The sequence below is a fragment of the Penicillium antarcticum genome (assembly GCF_028974205.1).
Source record: "Penicillium antarcticum strain IBT 31339 chromosome Unknown utg000001l_segment0_segment0, whole genome shotgun sequence".
Lineage (NCBI taxonomy): Eukaryota > Fungi > Ascomycota > Eurotiomycetes > Eurotiales > Aspergillaceae > Penicillium > Penicillium antarcticum.
In genome coordinates this window covers 1,936,655-1,954,267 of record NW_026695299.1, presented here as the reverse complement: position 1 = coordinate 1,954,267, position 17,613 = coordinate 1,936,655, and the positions used below count along the sequence as shown (strand labels likewise).

Sequence of the window (17,613 nt, the reverse complement as noted above, 5' to 3'; positions counted from 1 at the left end):
CAGTAATGGATATCAGTCCGAGAGAACTCACGTGAACCATATTACTGGATCAAAAGTTGACGTGCCTGATTCAAGATATGAGGATCCCCAGATGTTTGTCAATTTAATATACAGAACCTCGATATCCAATGCACAAAATCACGAGCTGATCTCACTCTCAGAGACAATCGTGGCAAAGCCATCAGCCAATTCACTGAGTACCACAGAGACAACGGTCTCAGCGGCTGCACCAGGTATATTGCGATCACCCACAGCATCTTTCACGACAACCACATCATATCCAAGCTCACTACCAGTCCGTGCGGTGGTAGAAACGCAAACATGCGCCATATAGCCAACCAGTACAATCTTCTTGCCTACATCTCCCAGTCCCTGCAAGTACTCATGGAGATCGGTCTTTGCAAAAGAACTGGGGAAGTTCTTAGTAAGGACCTTCTCGCCTTCCTTGGGGGTGAGCTCCTCAAATTCCTGGGCGAGAGTGGTGCCAGGCGTGAAGACAGGGGCGCCGGCAGGCACTTCGTGCACGACATGGACAATGTTCTTGACGTTGCCACCCTGACGATATTTTTCAAGCAGTTTGGCAATAATTTTGCGAGACTCGGAGACCTTCTCAACCTTGAGATGGCCTGAGGCATACTCGTCCTGAGCGTCGATGATGATCAGGGTTGAATCACTGGTGGAGGCGGTGGAAGGAGGGACGCCGATGATCTGGCGGAATGATTTGACAGAGGACATGATGAACGATAAAGGTAGGTAGATGATGAATGGAAGTTGTAACTGAGATGAGGTCCTGGGACTTTATAGATAAGTGAGGGGCAGGCCGTAAGTGGGGCCGGTGGGCTTTCCCCAGTGCCCACCGGACCCTTATTAACAGCCTTGGTATTATATTACAAACAATATGAAACTAGAATAGTCGGGGCAAAGGGGACTTCGAATAGTCTGATTGATTCGGAATCATTAGATCAGTAAGTCTCCGCCGGAGAACTTCAAGGCATTGCGAGGTCGGGTCCGCATCTGGACCTTCTTTCATACATTAGCTACATCTCCCTGGCTATGCCACCCACTCATCGTATCACTTCTAAAAGATTCAAACCAGATATCAAGGAAAACAAGTCTCTTACACAGCAGTTGTTATGCAACACATGGGGTTCTGGATCTTCTATACAGAAAATAGGGGCTTGTATTTCCTCCTGGTTCGCCTCATTTGTTGGCACTTCAACTTATATTGTACAGGTATGCATTACGCTTGCTCAGGATTAGGCTTCAACTACTGCCGAGAAACAAGGGTCAAGCTGAAGATATTGCCAAGGGTCCTGTGTATACTCCGCTCAATTAAACCAACTGGTCAATATTACATTTCACATCTTCCTACATTGAACTAAAATAATCACTGTGATTAGAGGCCTAATACATATCAGCCATTTATTGCATCATGCAACAAATTTTAGTTGTTTTTCATGTTACTTGATCACTAGATGATCACACCATAACGCTAGGTGACGTTAAATTGGGCGCCGAAAACGGCTAGTTTTGACGCCATCTTGACCGTCCAGGCTAGAGGCGTTTATCTATGCGGCAATCAAAGCGTTTAAGGCGAGATAAAGACTTCTTGTACAGAAAGCCTTAGCAACTATATAATTTAAAAGAGAGTTCTTATTCTTATTTTGACGTCGACGCATATTATCACGCAAGCGGCCTTAGGAGGACGATTAATAGCTTAACCTCCAACAATGGATTTTCAGGTGATGTTTCCTGTAATTGAGTATCAAATATCGTTTGCAGGATTCGTGCTAGGCTTGCTCTAGCCGAGTATGTGTTCAACAGAGCTTCTAACTAGTCACCCATTGATTCTAAGTTTCATTGGTGCTAGTGACTTGATCTATCAACGGTGATGATATCTACACCTTCACGGATGAATACACGACACACATAACTTCGTAATGTGCGAGACCAATCTGGTGTACCCACATACCGGACTTTAAGACCAAGCCCATGAGCCGTTTGTACCTGTTGACGAATGTCGGCGAGCTGCTTGTCCGAAAATGCATTGAACCCCACATTTCCTATTGCTGTGCGGAAGTCGGCGGATGCATAGTAGCTATTTTGGGAGCTGTAGTCGGAATTTTGGGAGAAATCTTGGTCGTAAAAGGGCAAGATATGTAAGAGGGGAGCATCGAAGAAAATATCTCTAAAGGAGCTTCTTTCCAAGATGCGATGAAATGGCACATTTCCAGTAGCAACGATTGTTACCGGACCTTGCACAACTGCTGATCCATTGAAATGGGTTAGAAAGCCGGCTTCTCGAAGAGACTCAAGCTGTGGAATAAGTTGAGACCATATCCGCTCTGGGTCAGCGCCAAATTCCATCAGCAACACAAGGCTTTGTGTAGGATTATCTGGAAATACGCCTGGAATCTCGTTCTTATGCGAGCGTGCTCTAAATGGTAAAATTTCCGAGTTCCAGCTGTTTTCTCGAATCATCCTTAGTAGAGGATCAATGTAGAGGCCACGAAGGTTAATTGCTCGTGACAGCATATAAGGATTTGACCCAATTAAAAGCTCATTTCCAGCAGGAAAAAGGGTCATTTCAATACTTATGCAACCTGAAGAGATCGCAGATTGCAATGGGATATGATGCCCATAGTCGTTGTGTGAAGAACAGGTGACAGGAATTGTATCGTGTGTCTGATGCGAGAATACCGAGGATTCGTTCTCGAGAATATTAAAGCTCTCAAGATATTCACCCCCATGTTGTCGAAAGAAAGTATCATCGGCTTGCTGAGCCCGGTATAGAAGCTTGAGAATACCGCTAGATTGACCAAAGTAATCAGTTGTATTCAGCATGAAATTGTAGAGAAGAACGCCTTACAGAACAACTAACAGCCCCCCCAAAACGCACCGTACTGCTCCACGCAATATCGCCTGTTTCGAAAAGCAGGATTTGCAGGATTCCCCACTATAACAAATGAAGTCGGGCTCAGACGAAACTCTCTCTGGTCTTGTTCTGCGCGGTAGAAGCCCCCAAGCCTCCAAATCCCATCCTTGCGAAGACATGATAGCTTCCGTTACGGATTGCAGGGTAAAGGGCCGTTGTTAGACCTAGGAATTCAATCCATAAAAGATATGCCTTGTCTTAAGTACTGCAAGGTAAGGTTTGGAGACTTTATAACATGCTGGAACACCGTGAACACTGGTTTTCCAAGGAAGGATCAGGATTACGACTTCTATCCGCATCCCGAACTCATCAGTCTAGACCCTCAAATTAGGGTGGTACGGAGATCGTAATGGCGTCCGGTGGCTGCCCTCCATTCAAAAGTAGTGACGCAAGCTGACACTTGATCTATGCACCAATAATGACTAGGTGGAGCCAAGGTCTATGCTCAATTCCTCAGAAAGCTTGACCAGCGGGACCAATCCGGGGAGGCTAGTGACATTCTTCCCTCGTACTCCCTCGGCATCAAGCACAAAATTGGAGTAAACAGCCTTGAATTTGGGGTACAAAATTTAAATTTAATTCGCGGTCGATCAAAAGAAGATACGAATACGAACACGAGACAGTAAACGAAGAGTATACCCAAATTACAATGCTACGGGCGAATTAAACCTATTCAACATTTTATACCAGAAAAAATGTAATATTTGGGTGCCAATGCCAATTATATCTTATGGTCATTCTATTGCGCGTGTCTGTAGCGCTAGTGGGATTTGGAAATCCGGTTTTGTGAGATCTACGGGAGATTATTATCGGCAATTTGTATTCTTGGAGGAAGTATGTAATCGGAATTATGACCCGAGGCGTGGGCACCCGTAGCCAATGAAACTGATCTCCCACGTTCATGTCCTGATCTCAATGCTTGTTATCTCAGTCCTGCTGTCTATCTATGGATCCTTAATTTTATGCAGGATCTCCCCGGCTGTCATAGTAGCCAGTCTTTTCGCCAATGCATAGTCCCAACGTACAGCAAGTGAACGCAATCAATTTGAGCAACAGTGAGCTGGAATAAGACAGCACTTCGAGCAGCCCATCGATCGGCTTTATAGCGGTGCATACTAACTTTAGACCTTTAAGAACAGCCCACTAAGTAATGTTTCAGGGTTTAAAGCATTTTCTGTCCTCTCCGCCGGACGGCGCTAGAATACGTTATAGAGCATCTCTATGGAAGGAAAATAAGGGAAACCCATAGCCCTTCGGTGTACACACATTTATAGCCATCGCAATGCGACTCAGTGTCGCTATACTTGGACTTGGCTTTGTTATCTGTACTGTCGCGCACCAACAAAGCTCATTTATCACTAATATCAAAAGTGTCGTTGTGCTCGTGCAAGAGAATCGGTCAATTGACACTCTCATCGGCGGTTTCACCTACAATGCGACAATCGATATGTTGGTTCATCGTACTTGTTATAATCTAGCAAATGTGCTGGAGTTAACGTCACCAGTGCTATAACGAAGAAGTTTTACTTTTCAACCGCTGTTTGCCTCGGTGTCCGGATCAAACCTAGAAGCGAGTTATCGCGTGAAATATATGTAGTTTGGAAATGGCCTTTGGCATTCTCTCCATGAAGCACCTTTCATGGCATTACAGGAAACAATGCTTAATTCTATTATATAGACGAGTTTAGTGGATTAGTGGACGAAGTTTGATGAGGGTTATGAATGAATGAATGGAATCTTGCTTTTTCCCTAATACTCTTTCAAACGAAACCTGATGCGTTTTAAATCAGGTCCACGCTCTGAATCAGAACTTCTTATCCGCAACGCCAAGACACAACTTCAGCACGAGGTCAAATCTTACAGTCGACCATAATCGTGATGATTATACCTTGGGAAAGCTCTGTCTGAACCCTGGCCTGTCAACTTACTGTCAGACTCTCTGCTACTCTGGAATTCTCCTAGCTCATAAGGGCTACTGATGGAGCCTTTTTGCCCGCTATTGGAGTTCCATCTTGCCAGAGCGAAGAGAAAGACAAGACCCGACCCGATGACAGCCACGGCAATAGAGTATCCAATGACAACAGACTTAGACGCGTGTGACCAAGTGAGCCCAATGCCACCGTTGATAATGGCAAAAAAGACAATAAAATAGCCAAGATAGCGATGAATGGGACCAAGCTTGGTCGGCAACTGACTCCTCTTGTAGACTAGATGATGCCAAAATCCCATGCTCCACTGAGCAAGGATGGTGAGGAGAATCAGAATACCTAGGATCTGGTGTGCCGAGCCGTAGGTTTGGGATTTGGTGAACATAGTGCTGAGGTAGAACCCAATTATGGTGCCGATGATGGCAATAGCAGAAGAGAGGCTCTGGTTTATCCAGTGCCACCTCACAGACTTTGGGGAGATGCGTAGGAAGATGACACCGGTCGGCATAAGAAGGAAAATTGCACCGCAAAGACATATAGCATGAATGATGCTAGGCCAATTGCTGTCATTTGTAACCGAGCCGCTTATCGCAGAGCCTGCTGAGGTGGTATAAGAGAGCGGTAGTCCGCCTGAACCGCCGGTTGCGTGGACCATGTCCATTGTAAAGACGCCTATAAGAAGAATGCGAGTCAGCTCGACTAACCCCCCTTTTTTTTTTTTTGTTTGTTTCTTTTGAGGACGCTTTCTTAGTAAGACTGGGCGTACCATATTCCGAATGCCTCTCGATACTGGCTGTCTTGGAGTTACTCCGTAGCATCGTAGCGGTACCGCCGGTTGGACCCAGCCCAAAAATCCAGGGTTGAGTAGTGGACTGTAGATCCAATGATCCCGTCGCCCAGCTGGTGCAGTTCGAGCATCGGGCATTCACGGTCATTGTATTGTTATAGATACCCGTTCCATTGAGAAGGTCGACCGCGAGCGAAGATGAGTACACTGGCTCCTGTTCCCCAGAAGCCAAACGGGGACTGACGGTCACATCTATATGCAGTGTTAATAGAAAATCTTTCGCGGGGTAGATATCGGGCAGCGAAACTGACTGTTCCCATGCGCATTGGAATAGAGTACAATCATCAGTGAGTTTTTCATCTCGCTCCCCGTTCCAACCGCAACCCATGAGTAGGCGGTCGGGCCAGATAGGTGGAAGTAAAGGTCTGTGGAGTCATCGGGGATATTCAGAGCGAATGTGAAGTTGGAATTCTGCTGAAGAGGCAGATTGAAAATGCTTGCCGCATTTGAGCTGGAATGCGCAGATCCTACAGCGAAAAATGGAAAGAAGAGGCCTGCCAAGCACGCATCAGTTGGTTAAGCAGGGATCATAGAAATGCCAAGATGGCTAAGCTCAAGATTGAACCAACCTAACAGCCAAAGTGCGACTCCACCCGTGGGTAGTAACATATCGGCAATTGCGACAATTTCGTGGACAGAATGTCTATCTTCACCACAGTGAAATCTGACTAGCAAGTGACATATCGCTTATTTATTTCAATTATATAGCAGCCTAGCGAACTGAGCACCTCGTTCCCGGGAAGCGGTACCCAGGTGGCTGACAATTGAATTGAAGCTGATTCGTAACCACGAGACCCCGGAACTCTAATGTATGGAGACTGGGGTCTGGACATGAATTGATAGATTCGTCACCCCAACTCTTCTATGGAATTGGCCCGAGGGCCCTGCGCTAGCCTATTTTTTGCACCGCCTCCTGCATGGTGGGTCGATGGCTGACTCGCGACAGCTTCCAACTGGTTAGAGAATAGCTTATGAGTGTTTTATCAACCTTCCTCTCTTGTCGCTAGTTTGTGTGGCTTGCACAACCACCTGGCCGGGGCGCTGGCAGGAATTCTAGCCTAGTCAGTTTACAGATCGTGACAGACCAGCGTGATGAGTTTTGGATGATTACGAATGAGACATCCTGCCTGTCTGTCAGATGGAAGTGGTATTTTCACGATTTCAGCTTGCTCCACGGACAGGGAAGATGCCAAGATGGTGCTGGTCCCTCTGCTTTGTCGCGCATTTAATTGAAAACGGACGCGGGCCAATTGACTGACTCCAAGGGGCTGGCCAAACTCGTTAGTGTCCCCAAGATACTGCTCTTTAGCTAATGACACATGGAAATCGCAGGTGGTGATGTAGCTCTTTCCCGTTAAACAGAATAATCTTGGGGGATGGGTAGCGTCTGTGGAGCTGAGGACAGGCACACCTGATCTAGAAGGCCAAGTGTCAATATCAGACCTATAGTACTGGCTGCAAAGCCATCGACCGATGTCCTTGATAGACGAACAAATGCCATCAACGTGGCTCGAGTGAAGGAACGCTTCGCCGTCAAATGTGGATATTCGATCCCGCCTTTGGAAGCTGAGAACATGATATTTGTTGCAGTCAGCAGCAAGGTTCCTCTCCCAAAGGTTCCCGCCAACTTCATCGGCTCGGAGACCCAGAAAAGATATGCCGTTCTGGATTTCGTCCCAGGTACAGACTTGCCAAAATTACTGCCATCGCTCGCCCCAACCGAGAAGACGACGATCAGCCAGAGGATCAGACAGGCAATCAAGGAACTGCGAACAATCCCGTCACCTGGCTTTTTGGGAACTTGATTGGCACGCCTTACACCGACGGTGGGCTTTCAACTCCTGATAACAACCCAGTGCTAAATATTAATCTGAATTCCCGTTGAGTCTGGGCTCACATTCCTGCCCAAATTGCGGACAAGAATTGCTCTGGTGCCCTCCATACTCTTCGAGGCCATTATTGTATGTAGCAGTTGAGCAACCAGATCCTTGGGTTGATCTATGAAACCATCTGCCGCTCGGGAGTCCCGTGAATAGCAACATCTCAAAAGATGCAACAGCTTCCGCATCAATGCACAATTGCGTAGTTGACAGGGATCAAATCCCTGACAAAGAAATACCCCATGGGGGGGATGCAGGGTTATGCGGGGAAACCGCGGGCTATAAAATCAAGGAAGTCCTTTACAATATAGATCTAGAATATGTTTTGCATCTAACTTTGAAAAGATTGTCCGAAACATGGAAAGCGGAATAGTCTCCGATAATGCGCATCACCGCCGAACTTGGTACCGCAGCTCATTCTTCAACATCACCATTGTATCACTATGCGCCTTCATCGCACCGGGATTATGGGCCGCAATGAACGGGCTCGGAGGAGCGGGAGCCGCTGACCCTACCTATATCAACGCCGCCAATTCAGTCATCTTCTGTTTACAAGTGCTGGTGTGCATATTCGGGACGGCGCTTATCTCGAGGATAGGGTTGAAATGGACATTTGCCATAGGAATGCTGGGCTTCCCAATATATGCTTCTAGTGTCTACTGCAACATCAAATTCGACAATAAGTGGTATGTGATGCTGGCCTGTGTGATACAGGGTGCATCATCCGGGTTATTCTGGCTTACCCCGAGAAGCAGAAGCGTGGCAAGTATCTGGCTTACTGGCTGGCTAGTCGGATTGTTGGCTAGATGATTGGAGGTGCTGTTACCATTGGTGTTCATGTGCACCGGAAAGAGAAGGGACATAGTAGCGTTGAAACGTATCTGGTTTTCATTGCTATTCAGGCTATTGGGCCTTTTGTGGCTTCTTTGCTCTCTCCTCCTGCCAAGGTGCAACGATCGGACTATACACCTGTTGTGGTGATTCTGCCTTCCAGTCTTTCAAAGGAACTGAAGGAAATGGGCAACCTTCTCTGTCGGAAGGAAGTTCTACTTATTCCAGAGTGTGTTTTCGGAAGCTTTCTTCTCAACGTATAATGCCACTTACTTCACCGTCCGGGCACGGGCTTGGGCTTCACTTGTCGCCAGTACTGGGGTTATACTCGCGAACTTCTCTTTGGGCTTCTTCCTCGACTGGAAGAGACCAAGTATCAATACGCGAGCGATAGTCGCATTTATTCTGATCTATGCATTCGAGTTATCACTTTACAGCTATGCAATGGTCATCACAAAAGAGTACGAGAACCGAGACACCAAGCCTTTCTTTGACTGGACAGACGATGGTTTCGGAAGAGCAGTATGCGTCTACATCCTCATGCTAGTGGGATTCAACCTCATGTATGACTATCTCTACTGGCTTGTCGGAACCATCAACAAAATTGGCGGGGAGGTAGTTCGACTCAGTGCAGTAATACGAGGCATCGAAAGTGCAGGGCAAGCAATCTCTTATGGCATCAATTCGATCAATCAGGACCGATTTCCCCTATCCGGCGCTGTCGCGGTCAATATGAGCTTTTTCGTGGTTTGTATCATTCCGTCTTGGCTTGTTATTCGGAGGATTGGGGTGCTGAATGGGGTCAACGTTCATTCTATTATTCAAGATGTGGTTGCAGAGGACCCTTAAGAGGACATTCTGCGGAGTGCTTCTGATGTATCTGGGGCTACACAAAAGAAAGGCCATAATTCAGATGCTATTGCGACGGTCGAGCATGACGAGATAAGTCCGACACACTAAATGCATATTGTTTGGCTATCACGTCCGGCGTTAAGGGTGCTGGAACGATTTCTAGTCTTTTCGTACCTGTTATCGAATTCTTTTGTTGATGCTTGTCGGGGGGAGGGTATTATTCGCATTCTTCTGTGCTCGTTCATCCGTTGACTTTTGCGCTTTTCGTTGATGCTTTGGGGCATGAGGGCCTGGGAGGGTGGAGAGGGTTGATCTTGGGGTTGTTTGTGGAATGTCTCTTACGCCTGGGCTTGGGTTGGATCAGTCCTTGGGGACGGAGGTTATTGCGACGTTGTTGGGCGGTTTAATACTTCGTTGTTTCGGCATGGGTCAAATGTTGAGCCGGCACTTAAGAGGTATGCTTGATAATTGAGTATTAAAGATGGGATATACATGACTGGTTGGTGTGTTCGTGTTCTGTTCTTGGTCTTGTTCCCACTGGGTACTAGTGATCCGATATGGACAGTGGATTCTATCATACATACAAAGTCAAAGGCTTTCATTGGGTATTATTGTGTGGATCTCTGGACAGAAGCTAAGTTCGATCGAGAGATCAGCACGGCAACAAAAAGTACAGCACAAAGCCCCCGGCCAAAGCCGACAAGCGGTGGAAAGAAATGCAAAATGGAACAAAACAAGTACGAGGAGGATATAAGACCCGGCAAGCAGACTGAAAACGATATGCCGGAAACAAACTAGCAGTTCAACGTGAGTCGAGGGTTCATTTCATGGGGGCGCTGCTACATCCCCGTGGCTGAAAAGCAGACATCGTAACGGAGACGAGAGGCAGAGGCCGTGGCATGCTAACGAGACTCGAAATGGGATTCGTCAAATTTTGGTGAGAAAAGAAAAATAAAGTGGAAAAGAAAGCTGGCAGCATTTATGTAGGCTTTTCACAACCAATGCGGCCGAGTAGAGCTTTCCGATCACTCTGGTCGAATGGGACACGACCACGGCCCCGGGCACGCACCGAGGCTCCATTGGACCGCCGACGGTCAAGGCCAGGAGCAGTGTCGATGGCAATGGTGTCTGGGGTGGCACCGTCCTTGGCGGCCAGGTGCACTGGAACGTGGGAAGGTTGATTTTCAACCTCGGCCTCGTCTTCCTCATCACTGCGGGAGTCCTCGGCGTTACCGCCGCAAAGAACACCGTATGCAACACGAACAATCATGCTGAACCAGACAATGGACAGGCCCTCCAAGGTCAGCAGAAGGGACAGGAAGGTCCATTTCACGGTGCGATTCATGCAGATGGGGTTCTCCAGGTTGAAATACGGTCCGAAAAGGTATGCAACAGTGTTCGGGTAGCCATTGTCAGATATCATCTCAGCGGTCGAACCGGAGTAGCAGCCGTATGACATTTGCGCTGGGACATTCTTATAAATAGACCAGCAAAGGGCCGGGTAGATGATGTGGCGGGTGATGAACCAAGTGGTCATGAACAGACCAAATCCAATGTTGCAAGCCGTCTCGAACTTAAGGTACTTGAGAATTTTTGCTGACTGAGCAATAATTAGTAGCTGCACATGAGCGCTTGTCAATAAACATACCGGAAGCAGGAAATCCACAACGTCCATCAAACACAGCACTACGTTGGACACGTTGTAGAACCCGTAAATGTAAGCGGAGCTCAAAAGAGTGCTGGTAATGATGTGGTGGGAAAGCATCTGGTAGTGATCCTTGCGCCTCTCCTCCACGTGGATGACGAAGATCTGCTGCACGAGGAATGCAAGCTCAACGAGCAGGTACCACTTCATCAAGCCAGAGAGAGAACGCGCAGGCCACCTAGACCAGATGGGAGCAAAATCACCCCAGTAGTAGGAATTCTTCCAGAGATACTGCGACAACAGTCAGTTAGAACCCCCTCGAACAACATAATATCGACCAACGCACCATTCCCACGCCCCAGATGAACGAGTAATACATAGCCTGCCAGCCCTGCTCCGCCACACGAACAGCCTGCTTCCGCTTCAAACCCGCTGACCGAGCCATTGGCTGAATTATCCATTCGATGACAATGGCGCGGATACCGGTGAGTGCGACAGCGGCACTGAAGACGAAGTAGACATCGTCCCAGCCCTGCACGTATGAATTCGAGGCTGCGTCGTAGTAGGACAATTGGAAGAAAGGCTGTGTATAGGGTCGAAGCGAGGGGTAGAGGTTGTGCAAGGCTAGTAACATAGCCAGGATGGTCATTGAAATGCCTGTAAAGCCATTGGACATGCGTTAGCGGAGCCGTAATTTAGCTTGGAATTGTGCCGAGGTGGTCATCAACAGGAGCGCGGCATTTCTCTGCTGAACGAAGTGGAAATTTGCGGTTGCCACTCTGTTTCCTTTTGCTCAAATTGGGTCAGGAAATGTTGGGGTATTCCTACCGATTTGGTTGGCGACCACCCATTCGCGGAACGTGGTCTCCTTGACCCTGGATCCAACGTATGCATGGCGCTCCGGCGCTACAGACGTCTCTTTGGACATGGTGAAGAGTGCACCAGGGATATGAAAAAGGGAGAATCTGGGGGAGCTAAAGTCGGAGTAGACTATCGAGAGTCGAGAGTCGAGAATGTTCAGGGCCGAGATGCGTGTGGGACCTGCCTCATCCGCCACGCCGCTATTTTTGGAGTTGTGGAGAGAAGGACTCGCTCAACCGGGAACGAGAGAACGAGAGAAATGTGAAGAAGAGAGAGAGAGACTTGAGGAAAGGGAATGGAGGGGGAAGTCTCGTTTCATCTCACGACGATCATCTCCACTCACCGCCTCATCAAGTGTTGAATGGCGATGTTGATGATTGGATGCACAGGTGCATGAACTACGTAGGGGTTGAGCTTGGCCGTACAATTTGTAGACATCGACAGCTAGTTACATGCAGTGGCTTTCTGTATGTGTATACAATGCCATTTCCGGCGTATTTGTGACATTCTTGGCAATGTAAATGTCCACGTCAACTAGTAATCACTATATTAACTATATTGACCTTTACTCCAAACCCTCCGTCACCCCTCGCACAAAGTCATTCGCACTGACACCCAACTGAGCCAGGTCAATACCTCCTTGGCCAGCCATCGCCCGCGACATGGCTCGAGCCACTTCTTCCTCTTCCCAAATATTGTTGAGGATCTTCCCTTCCCCAGCCGCAGTGGGGTTCTCCGAGGCCACCATGGTCTGCCAGTACAAATCATCCCGGCTCTTAAGGGACTTGTCACGCACCACAGCATTGCGAGTAACACTGGTAGCATGCATTTTGCCATGGGCACCGGTCAACGCATTCAACGCTACTGAGACAGCCTGGTCAATTTGGTCCGTCAGAGAGGGCTGTTTGAAAAAGAAGCGATTCGTAGCGGAGAGGTATAGCACCACTGAACAGACGACGTCGCAGACCACGAAGGCCAGCGGTCGCAGCAGTGTGATACTATTGTAGAGGCCGGAGGGCGGGGTCTGTCCCGACCGCACGGACGGTGATGCGCTCGAGACCGCGTCGTAGCTTGCTACTATGTAGACATCGATAGCGGCCAGTGCCATACCAGCCATGGTGAACTTCGTCCGCCAGCGGGCAGATTCACGGCCTGCGATGGGTGCAGAGGTGGCAATGCCGAGGATCATGAGGTGAACCAGATGTGGGAGCAGGACGTGGAAGGGCAGGTAGTACATGAGGAAAGTGTTGAGGTTGTCGAAGGAGCAGTACTGGCATGAGGTCAAGGCATCTGGGCCATAGGTCAGGTAGACCTTGCGGGCACCGAGGGAGGTGAACTTGGATTGGAGGAGGTTGTCGGCTGCGGTGAGGAGGGCATCAGGGCGGAATCGTGCGAGGCGGGCGAAGACGATGTCTGTCGGAGTGTTGATGCGTGAGCGGGTCAGAGTGAAGATGTTGGGTTCGGGCGCGTGAGGGTTGAATGGGAGGCTCAGGAGGAGGAAGAAGACGATGCTGCCGAATAGGATGTTGAGTGCGCGGCCTGGGGCTGCGGGGAGAGGGCGTGGTGGAGGACAGCTTGCAATGGATGCGCGGAGGTTGCGATAGGCAGTAATCAAGCGTGGTAGTAAGACTGGGCCGAAGAATATGAGGAGGGATTTGACGCTATTCACGGTTAGATATAGACCTCAGACAATAGAGCTTTGAACTTACGTTCCCCAGGAGATAGAGATTGTCGCCATTATTGGGGCTTGTAGGAGATAATCCTACTGCATTGGGCTCTCTAACAACCGAAGTTAGATGAAAGAGTGTGAGTGGTGAAGTGTCCAGTTCAATGAGTGCCGGGGCCAAATGTCGGCCAGGCGTGGGTCCAAGTACATGTACTCCCTCGCGACCAAGTTACTTCCACTCTACAACTGCTCTTTGCAACCTGTGGACATATTTACATTTACGATCACCTGCGATATTTATCAAACAATTTCAGTTGACACCAGCTAACAATGATTAAATACGACAAATATCAGGGGAATCCAACGCCCAATGGCCATCGCAAAAACGCTCGAGTATCTCAATACAACGCCAGATCCTCCATTCCAAAGACCATTCCATTTTGCAAACCACAAGTCCAGCTCAAACCATATGCCCCGAGTACAAAGCAGGGTGGTGCGCAAGGTCAGGCTCACGAATCTCCACCGAGTCACGAGAGTACTTGGACGAAGCAGCATCATTCTCAGCGACCAGCGTTGGGTTCATCGGTTTGGAGATCTTCAAAGGGAAGCGACCAGTGAAACGCTGGGTAGCGCGCTTAACGGGGTTCGACCTAGTGTACGACGGGAGTGCTTCCTCGCGCTTAAAGCTCAGATGGAGGGTGCGGTGGCTGCTTGTTCGGCTCATGACTTTCTGTTCTGCGACGGCGCCATAGGCTCGGACGTGGCGAGCGCTGACTCCGGCTTTAGGGTCGCTGAAGAGGAAGCTCTGGGTGAGGAGTCAGTATCAAGAGAAAGAGATTCAGGACTTGGATGACATACTCCTAGCACGTTGAGCACGCTGACTACCATTGCAAGGACACCGGCGGAGATGATAATGCGCCAGAATGCCATGCCAATTGTTTCCTGGGTCATGGCCTTGGTGTTCAAATTGCCTAGAGTCGAGACACCCAGGATCATCATGATACCGGCAAGAGTGTAAAAGCCCGCATCCTGACCGAACATCGGCCAGTGGTCATCGAAATAGGCGCGCAGAATGGGAAGCTCAGAGATAATGAGGAAAACTGCCGATCGATTAGTCCAATGTCAAGTATACCGAAGGGAAGTGTTCACTTACTGCTAACGATAGCCACCACGGCATGAGTTACAGCCTCGAAGAAAAAGAAGCTGTTTAGCATATTGATCTTGACCAGCATGACCGCAGACGCAGCAATGATATCAAGGAAAGCGATAATGTTGAGTACGCGAATGGCGTTCAGAATCACATACCCTGGACCAGCCAGGGATTCACGCAGTCGGCTCATCATATTGAGAGTGCAAAGCTCTAGACGAAATAGAAAATCGGGTATAATTGTGTAGGAGAATTCCCCGGGTTGGAGCAGCGATTAAAAAGGATGGGAAAGAAGCAACCTGACCAGCAGACAGCTTGATATCCCACAATGGAACAAAGCGAGGTCAACTCGAGGGAAGAATAGACAAAGGAAAAGGATGAGAACATCAATGGGACAATGGCGGTAGACGAGAATATCTACCCTGAATGCCGTTGTAGCGCCTTGTCTACCCTATGAATAGACTTGAAACTGACAAAAGGCATTTAATTAAAGCTCGCACTAAAGGAGATCAACAGGGTTCTGACTCGATATGGAACCGATGCGATCTATGCGTGTGTTTCATTGTGGTCCAGTTAAGGCCATTCAGCGCTGAGGAATCCGGGGTTATAGCCCACATGAGGTTAGGATCTTGACGCTTTCGGAAATACGATTTCAACTGGCTTTTGAGATAGCTGAAGGAGTGGCTGAGAGTTGTTGGTTTCGATTAGGGTGAAACGACTCCTGGCGGCTGCGGGCGGCCACTGTTCTCGCCTCCTTCAGCCTTATATTGGGATCTTTTGGCCCAAAATTATATATTTTGGAACTGTCTGATAAGAGTGATTCACAAGGCCCCATGATATTTGAAGCAAATCCTTTACGGGTTCTTTTATCGAAGCTAAACAAGTCAATTGCAAAGTATGAAACGAGATAACAATCTACGCGCCCAATGGTCGGGAGTAAATAGCCGCCGGAATCAGAACAGAACATAAAGTATAATCTCCGACAAACACTTCCAAGCCAGCAGTTAGTACTCTAGTCAGTTCTTAGTTAGGGCAAAGAAGTATGAGGCTAACGATCCGGTGGCGGGATCCAAGCCGAACCCCTCCAAACTTTTTCTCCGTTTCACGATTTCGCGCCAACTCACTCCCTACACTTTCTGTATATCAAGCCATAATGACGCGGGGTAACCAGCGCGATAATGATCGGGCCAAGGCCCAGAAGAAGGCTGCTGCTTCGGTTCGTCTTCTCCGCCAGCGCCGTGTCTGACTCTAACAACCGCCACAGAAGGGCAAGAACACCCAGTCTGGCAGCCAGTACCAGAAGTCCAAGGAAGACGCTGCCGCCATTATGCGCGAGAAGCAGAAGAAGGGTGTGTATTACCATTGTGCACCGCGACCCTTTGGTCAAAGGGCTAATCTTTTTCTCCTTGCAGCGGACGAGAAGAGGGCTGCAGAGGCAGGAGGGAAAAAGTAGTCCGATTCCGATCCGATTCCGATCCGATTCCGATTTCGATTCTTCGATTCATACTGGTCCCTTCGCGATTGTCCGTTCTTGCAGTGCCGGACATACTAGGCAACTGGGCAAAGACAACAGACAACTTTGGAATAGCATGGAGATCGGGTCGTGGGGGAATTGGAACTTGGATACCTGGAGAAAACATCCACCTATGCCCTACTTGCAAATATTCGGGGCGGGTGTCTAGCGAGGCGTTCATCTGACTCTCATTGGCGTTTATACCAAAGCATACTGTACATCAAGCGCTAATCAAACGAGACACGACACTGAAAACTAATTGGTGGTTCCCTAATTGGCGATCGTACATTTACAATCTACGTTGACCTACCATGTTTATATCACTATGATTTGGGGCACAGAGTACATATATATAGAGTATGGGCTATTATTTCTGGCCATTGGCTGCCCAGTATACCCTCGCCCGGTCCAGCCAGGTCTGCCATGACTTCTTCTGTAAAGAACTTGCAGAGTCATTGGATGCATCTTCCGGAATGCAGCGTAACCCCATATCATCTGCGACACTACCAAGATTGAATTGCTTAACAATTTGGTGCACAAATGTCCAGAGACTCTCGCCCTCCCAGCCAACACCAAGAGCAAACATGAGCACTTTCTCAAGTGTAAGCGTTCGCACCGCGGGATCGGTGACTTGACTCAGCTGGTATATTCCAAAGCTCCACCCGGAGATATCGCGCGGATTAGCCAGGCACCATTCAATCGTCCGGTCAAGAATTGGCAGCGCAGCTTCTGCTTTCCAGTCAGGTTTTCCTGCCATTATCTCCACAAGGAGCGCATTCAGCTGTCGCATATAGCTGAAAGCATAGTAGTTTTTCGGATGCAGTTCTCCCGCACGAAGAACAACTTCCAGTTCACTCCGGTGGAGTTCTAGCGTAGGCTCGGCACTCCAAGTCCGTCTTTCGAGTAGATGTCTCAGCACCCAGAGCCGGTGGTGCCATAAAGTAGGCGACTTGGTATGACGATGAAGTGGCGAGCACTGGTAACTCGACATAAGCGTGAGCTCGGCTTCTAAAAGCTCTATTGTGGCGAGTGTCCCGTTTGAAAGATCCTGGGTATTTGAATGCGCCATGGCTGCGCATAACCGGCGCTTGCGCCAATTGCAAGCTGTGAGATGTTCACAATCGAATAGCAGCATGATTTCTGTGATTGCTAAATCTGGATTTGTTGACTGAATTTGGATGAGGAGCGCATTTTGGAAGTCATCTTCCGACATGGGCATTGATTTCTTAAAGAAGATAGCTCGCGCGACCGTATATGCTTGCACGAGTGCTTTCTTGGTGATTCCCACTGAGCAGCCATCTTGCAGAAATGTTGCGCCTAGACTTGGAGGGATGATCTCAATCTCGAGGACTTGGTTTTCTCTAGATGAGAAGATGCGCGCAAGTTCCTGAAATGCATGCTCTGGGTTGGACATTTGATTATTCGTTTGGGGTGCAAACGATTGAAGGTAATTACTGTGAGGAGCTCATCATATTTGGGGCCTGCCTTTGTTTGAACTGGGCCTGTGA

The 17,613-nt window shown here is 48.5% G+C and overlaps 9 protein-coding genes across 9 annotated transcripts; 3 read left to right on the top strand and 6 right to left on the bottom strand.

Moving 5' to 3' along the window:
• Positions 1-138: 138 nt before the first annotated feature.
• N7508_000724 (uncharacterized protein) lies at positions 139-735 on the bottom strand (the record flags this gene model as incomplete). Its single annotated transcript, XM_058458809.1, has 1 exon — positions 139-735. One exon carries the CDS (start codon positions 733-735, stop codon positions 139-141), a length of 597 nt encoding a protein of 198 aa, XP_058325031.1.
• Positions 736-4,695: 3,960 nt separating this feature from the next.
• On the bottom strand, positions 4,696-6,319 carry N7508_000723 (cytochrome and DOMON domain-containing protein; the record flags this gene model as incomplete). Its single annotated transcript, XM_058458808.1, has 5 exons — positions 4,696-4,706; positions 4,864-5,535; positions 5,630-5,902; positions 5,962-6,204; positions 6,280-6,319. The coding sequence occupies 5 exons, from the start codon at positions 6,317-6,319 to the stop codon at positions 4,696-4,698; spliced, it is 1,239 nt and encodes a 412-aa protein (XP_058325030.1).
• A 965-nt stretch (positions 6,320-7,284) lies between these two features.
• N7508_000722 (uncharacterized protein) lies at positions 7,285-7,515 on the top strand (the record flags this gene model as incomplete). Its single annotated transcript, XM_058458807.1, has 1 exon — positions 7,285-7,515. One exon carries the CDS (start codon positions 7,285-7,287, stop codon positions 7,513-7,515), a length of 231 nt encoding a protein of 76 aa, XP_058325029.1.
• Positions 7,516-7,947: 432 nt separating this feature from the next.
• Positions 7,948-9,270, top strand: N7508_000721 (uncharacterized protein; the record flags this gene model as incomplete). The annotated part of the gene is made up of 3 exons (XM_058458806.1): positions 7,948-8,151; positions 8,397-8,650; positions 8,736-9,270. The coding sequence occupies 3 exons, from the start codon at positions 7,948-7,950 to the stop codon at positions 9,268-9,270; spliced, it is 993 nt and encodes a 330-aa protein (XP_058325028.1).
• Positions 9,271-10,252: 982 nt separating this feature from the next.
• Positions 10,253-11,846, bottom strand: N7508_000720 (uncharacterized protein; the record flags this gene model as incomplete). Its single annotated transcript, XM_058458805.1, has 4 exons — positions 10,253-10,873; positions 10,922-11,209; positions 11,265-11,575; positions 11,747-11,846. 4 exons carry the CDS (start codon positions 11,844-11,846, stop codon positions 10,253-10,255), a joined length of 1,320 nt encoding a protein of 439 aa, XP_058325027.1.
• A 498-nt stretch (positions 11,847-12,344) lies between these two features.
• On the bottom strand, positions 12,345-13,517 carry N7508_000719 (uncharacterized protein; the record flags this gene model as incomplete). Its single annotated transcript, XM_058458804.1, has 2 exons — positions 12,345-13,440; positions 13,489-13,517. The coding sequence occupies 2 exons, from the start codon at positions 13,515-13,517 to the stop codon at positions 12,345-12,347; spliced, it is 1,125 nt and encodes a 374-aa protein (XP_058325026.1).
• Positions 13,518-13,905: 388 nt separating this feature from the next.
• On the bottom strand, positions 13,906-14,788 carry N7508_000718 (uncharacterized protein; the record flags this gene model as incomplete). The annotated part of the gene is made up of 3 exons (XM_058458803.1): positions 13,906-14,250; positions 14,304-14,545; positions 14,599-14,788. 3 exons carry the CDS (start codon positions 14,786-14,788, stop codon positions 13,906-13,908), a joined length of 777 nt encoding a protein of 258 aa, XP_058325025.1.
• A 957-nt stretch (positions 14,789-15,745) lies between these two features.
• On the top strand, positions 15,746-16,045 carry N7508_000717 (4F5 domain protein; the record flags this gene model as incomplete). Its single annotated transcript, XM_058458802.1, has 2 exons — positions 15,746-15,832; positions 15,857-16,045. 2 exons carry the CDS (start codon positions 15,746-15,748, stop codon positions 16,043-16,045), a joined length of 276 nt encoding a protein of 91 aa, XP_058325024.1.
• Positions 16,046-16,472: 427 nt separating this feature from the next.
• N7508_000716 (uncharacterized protein) lies at positions 16,473-17,519 on the bottom strand (the record flags this gene model as incomplete). Its single annotated transcript, XM_058458801.1, has 1 exon — positions 16,473-17,519. One exon carries the CDS (start codon positions 17,517-17,519, stop codon positions 16,473-16,475), a length of 1,047 nt encoding a protein of 348 aa, XP_058325023.1.
• Between the last annotated feature and the right edge of the window lie 94 nt (positions 17,520-17,613).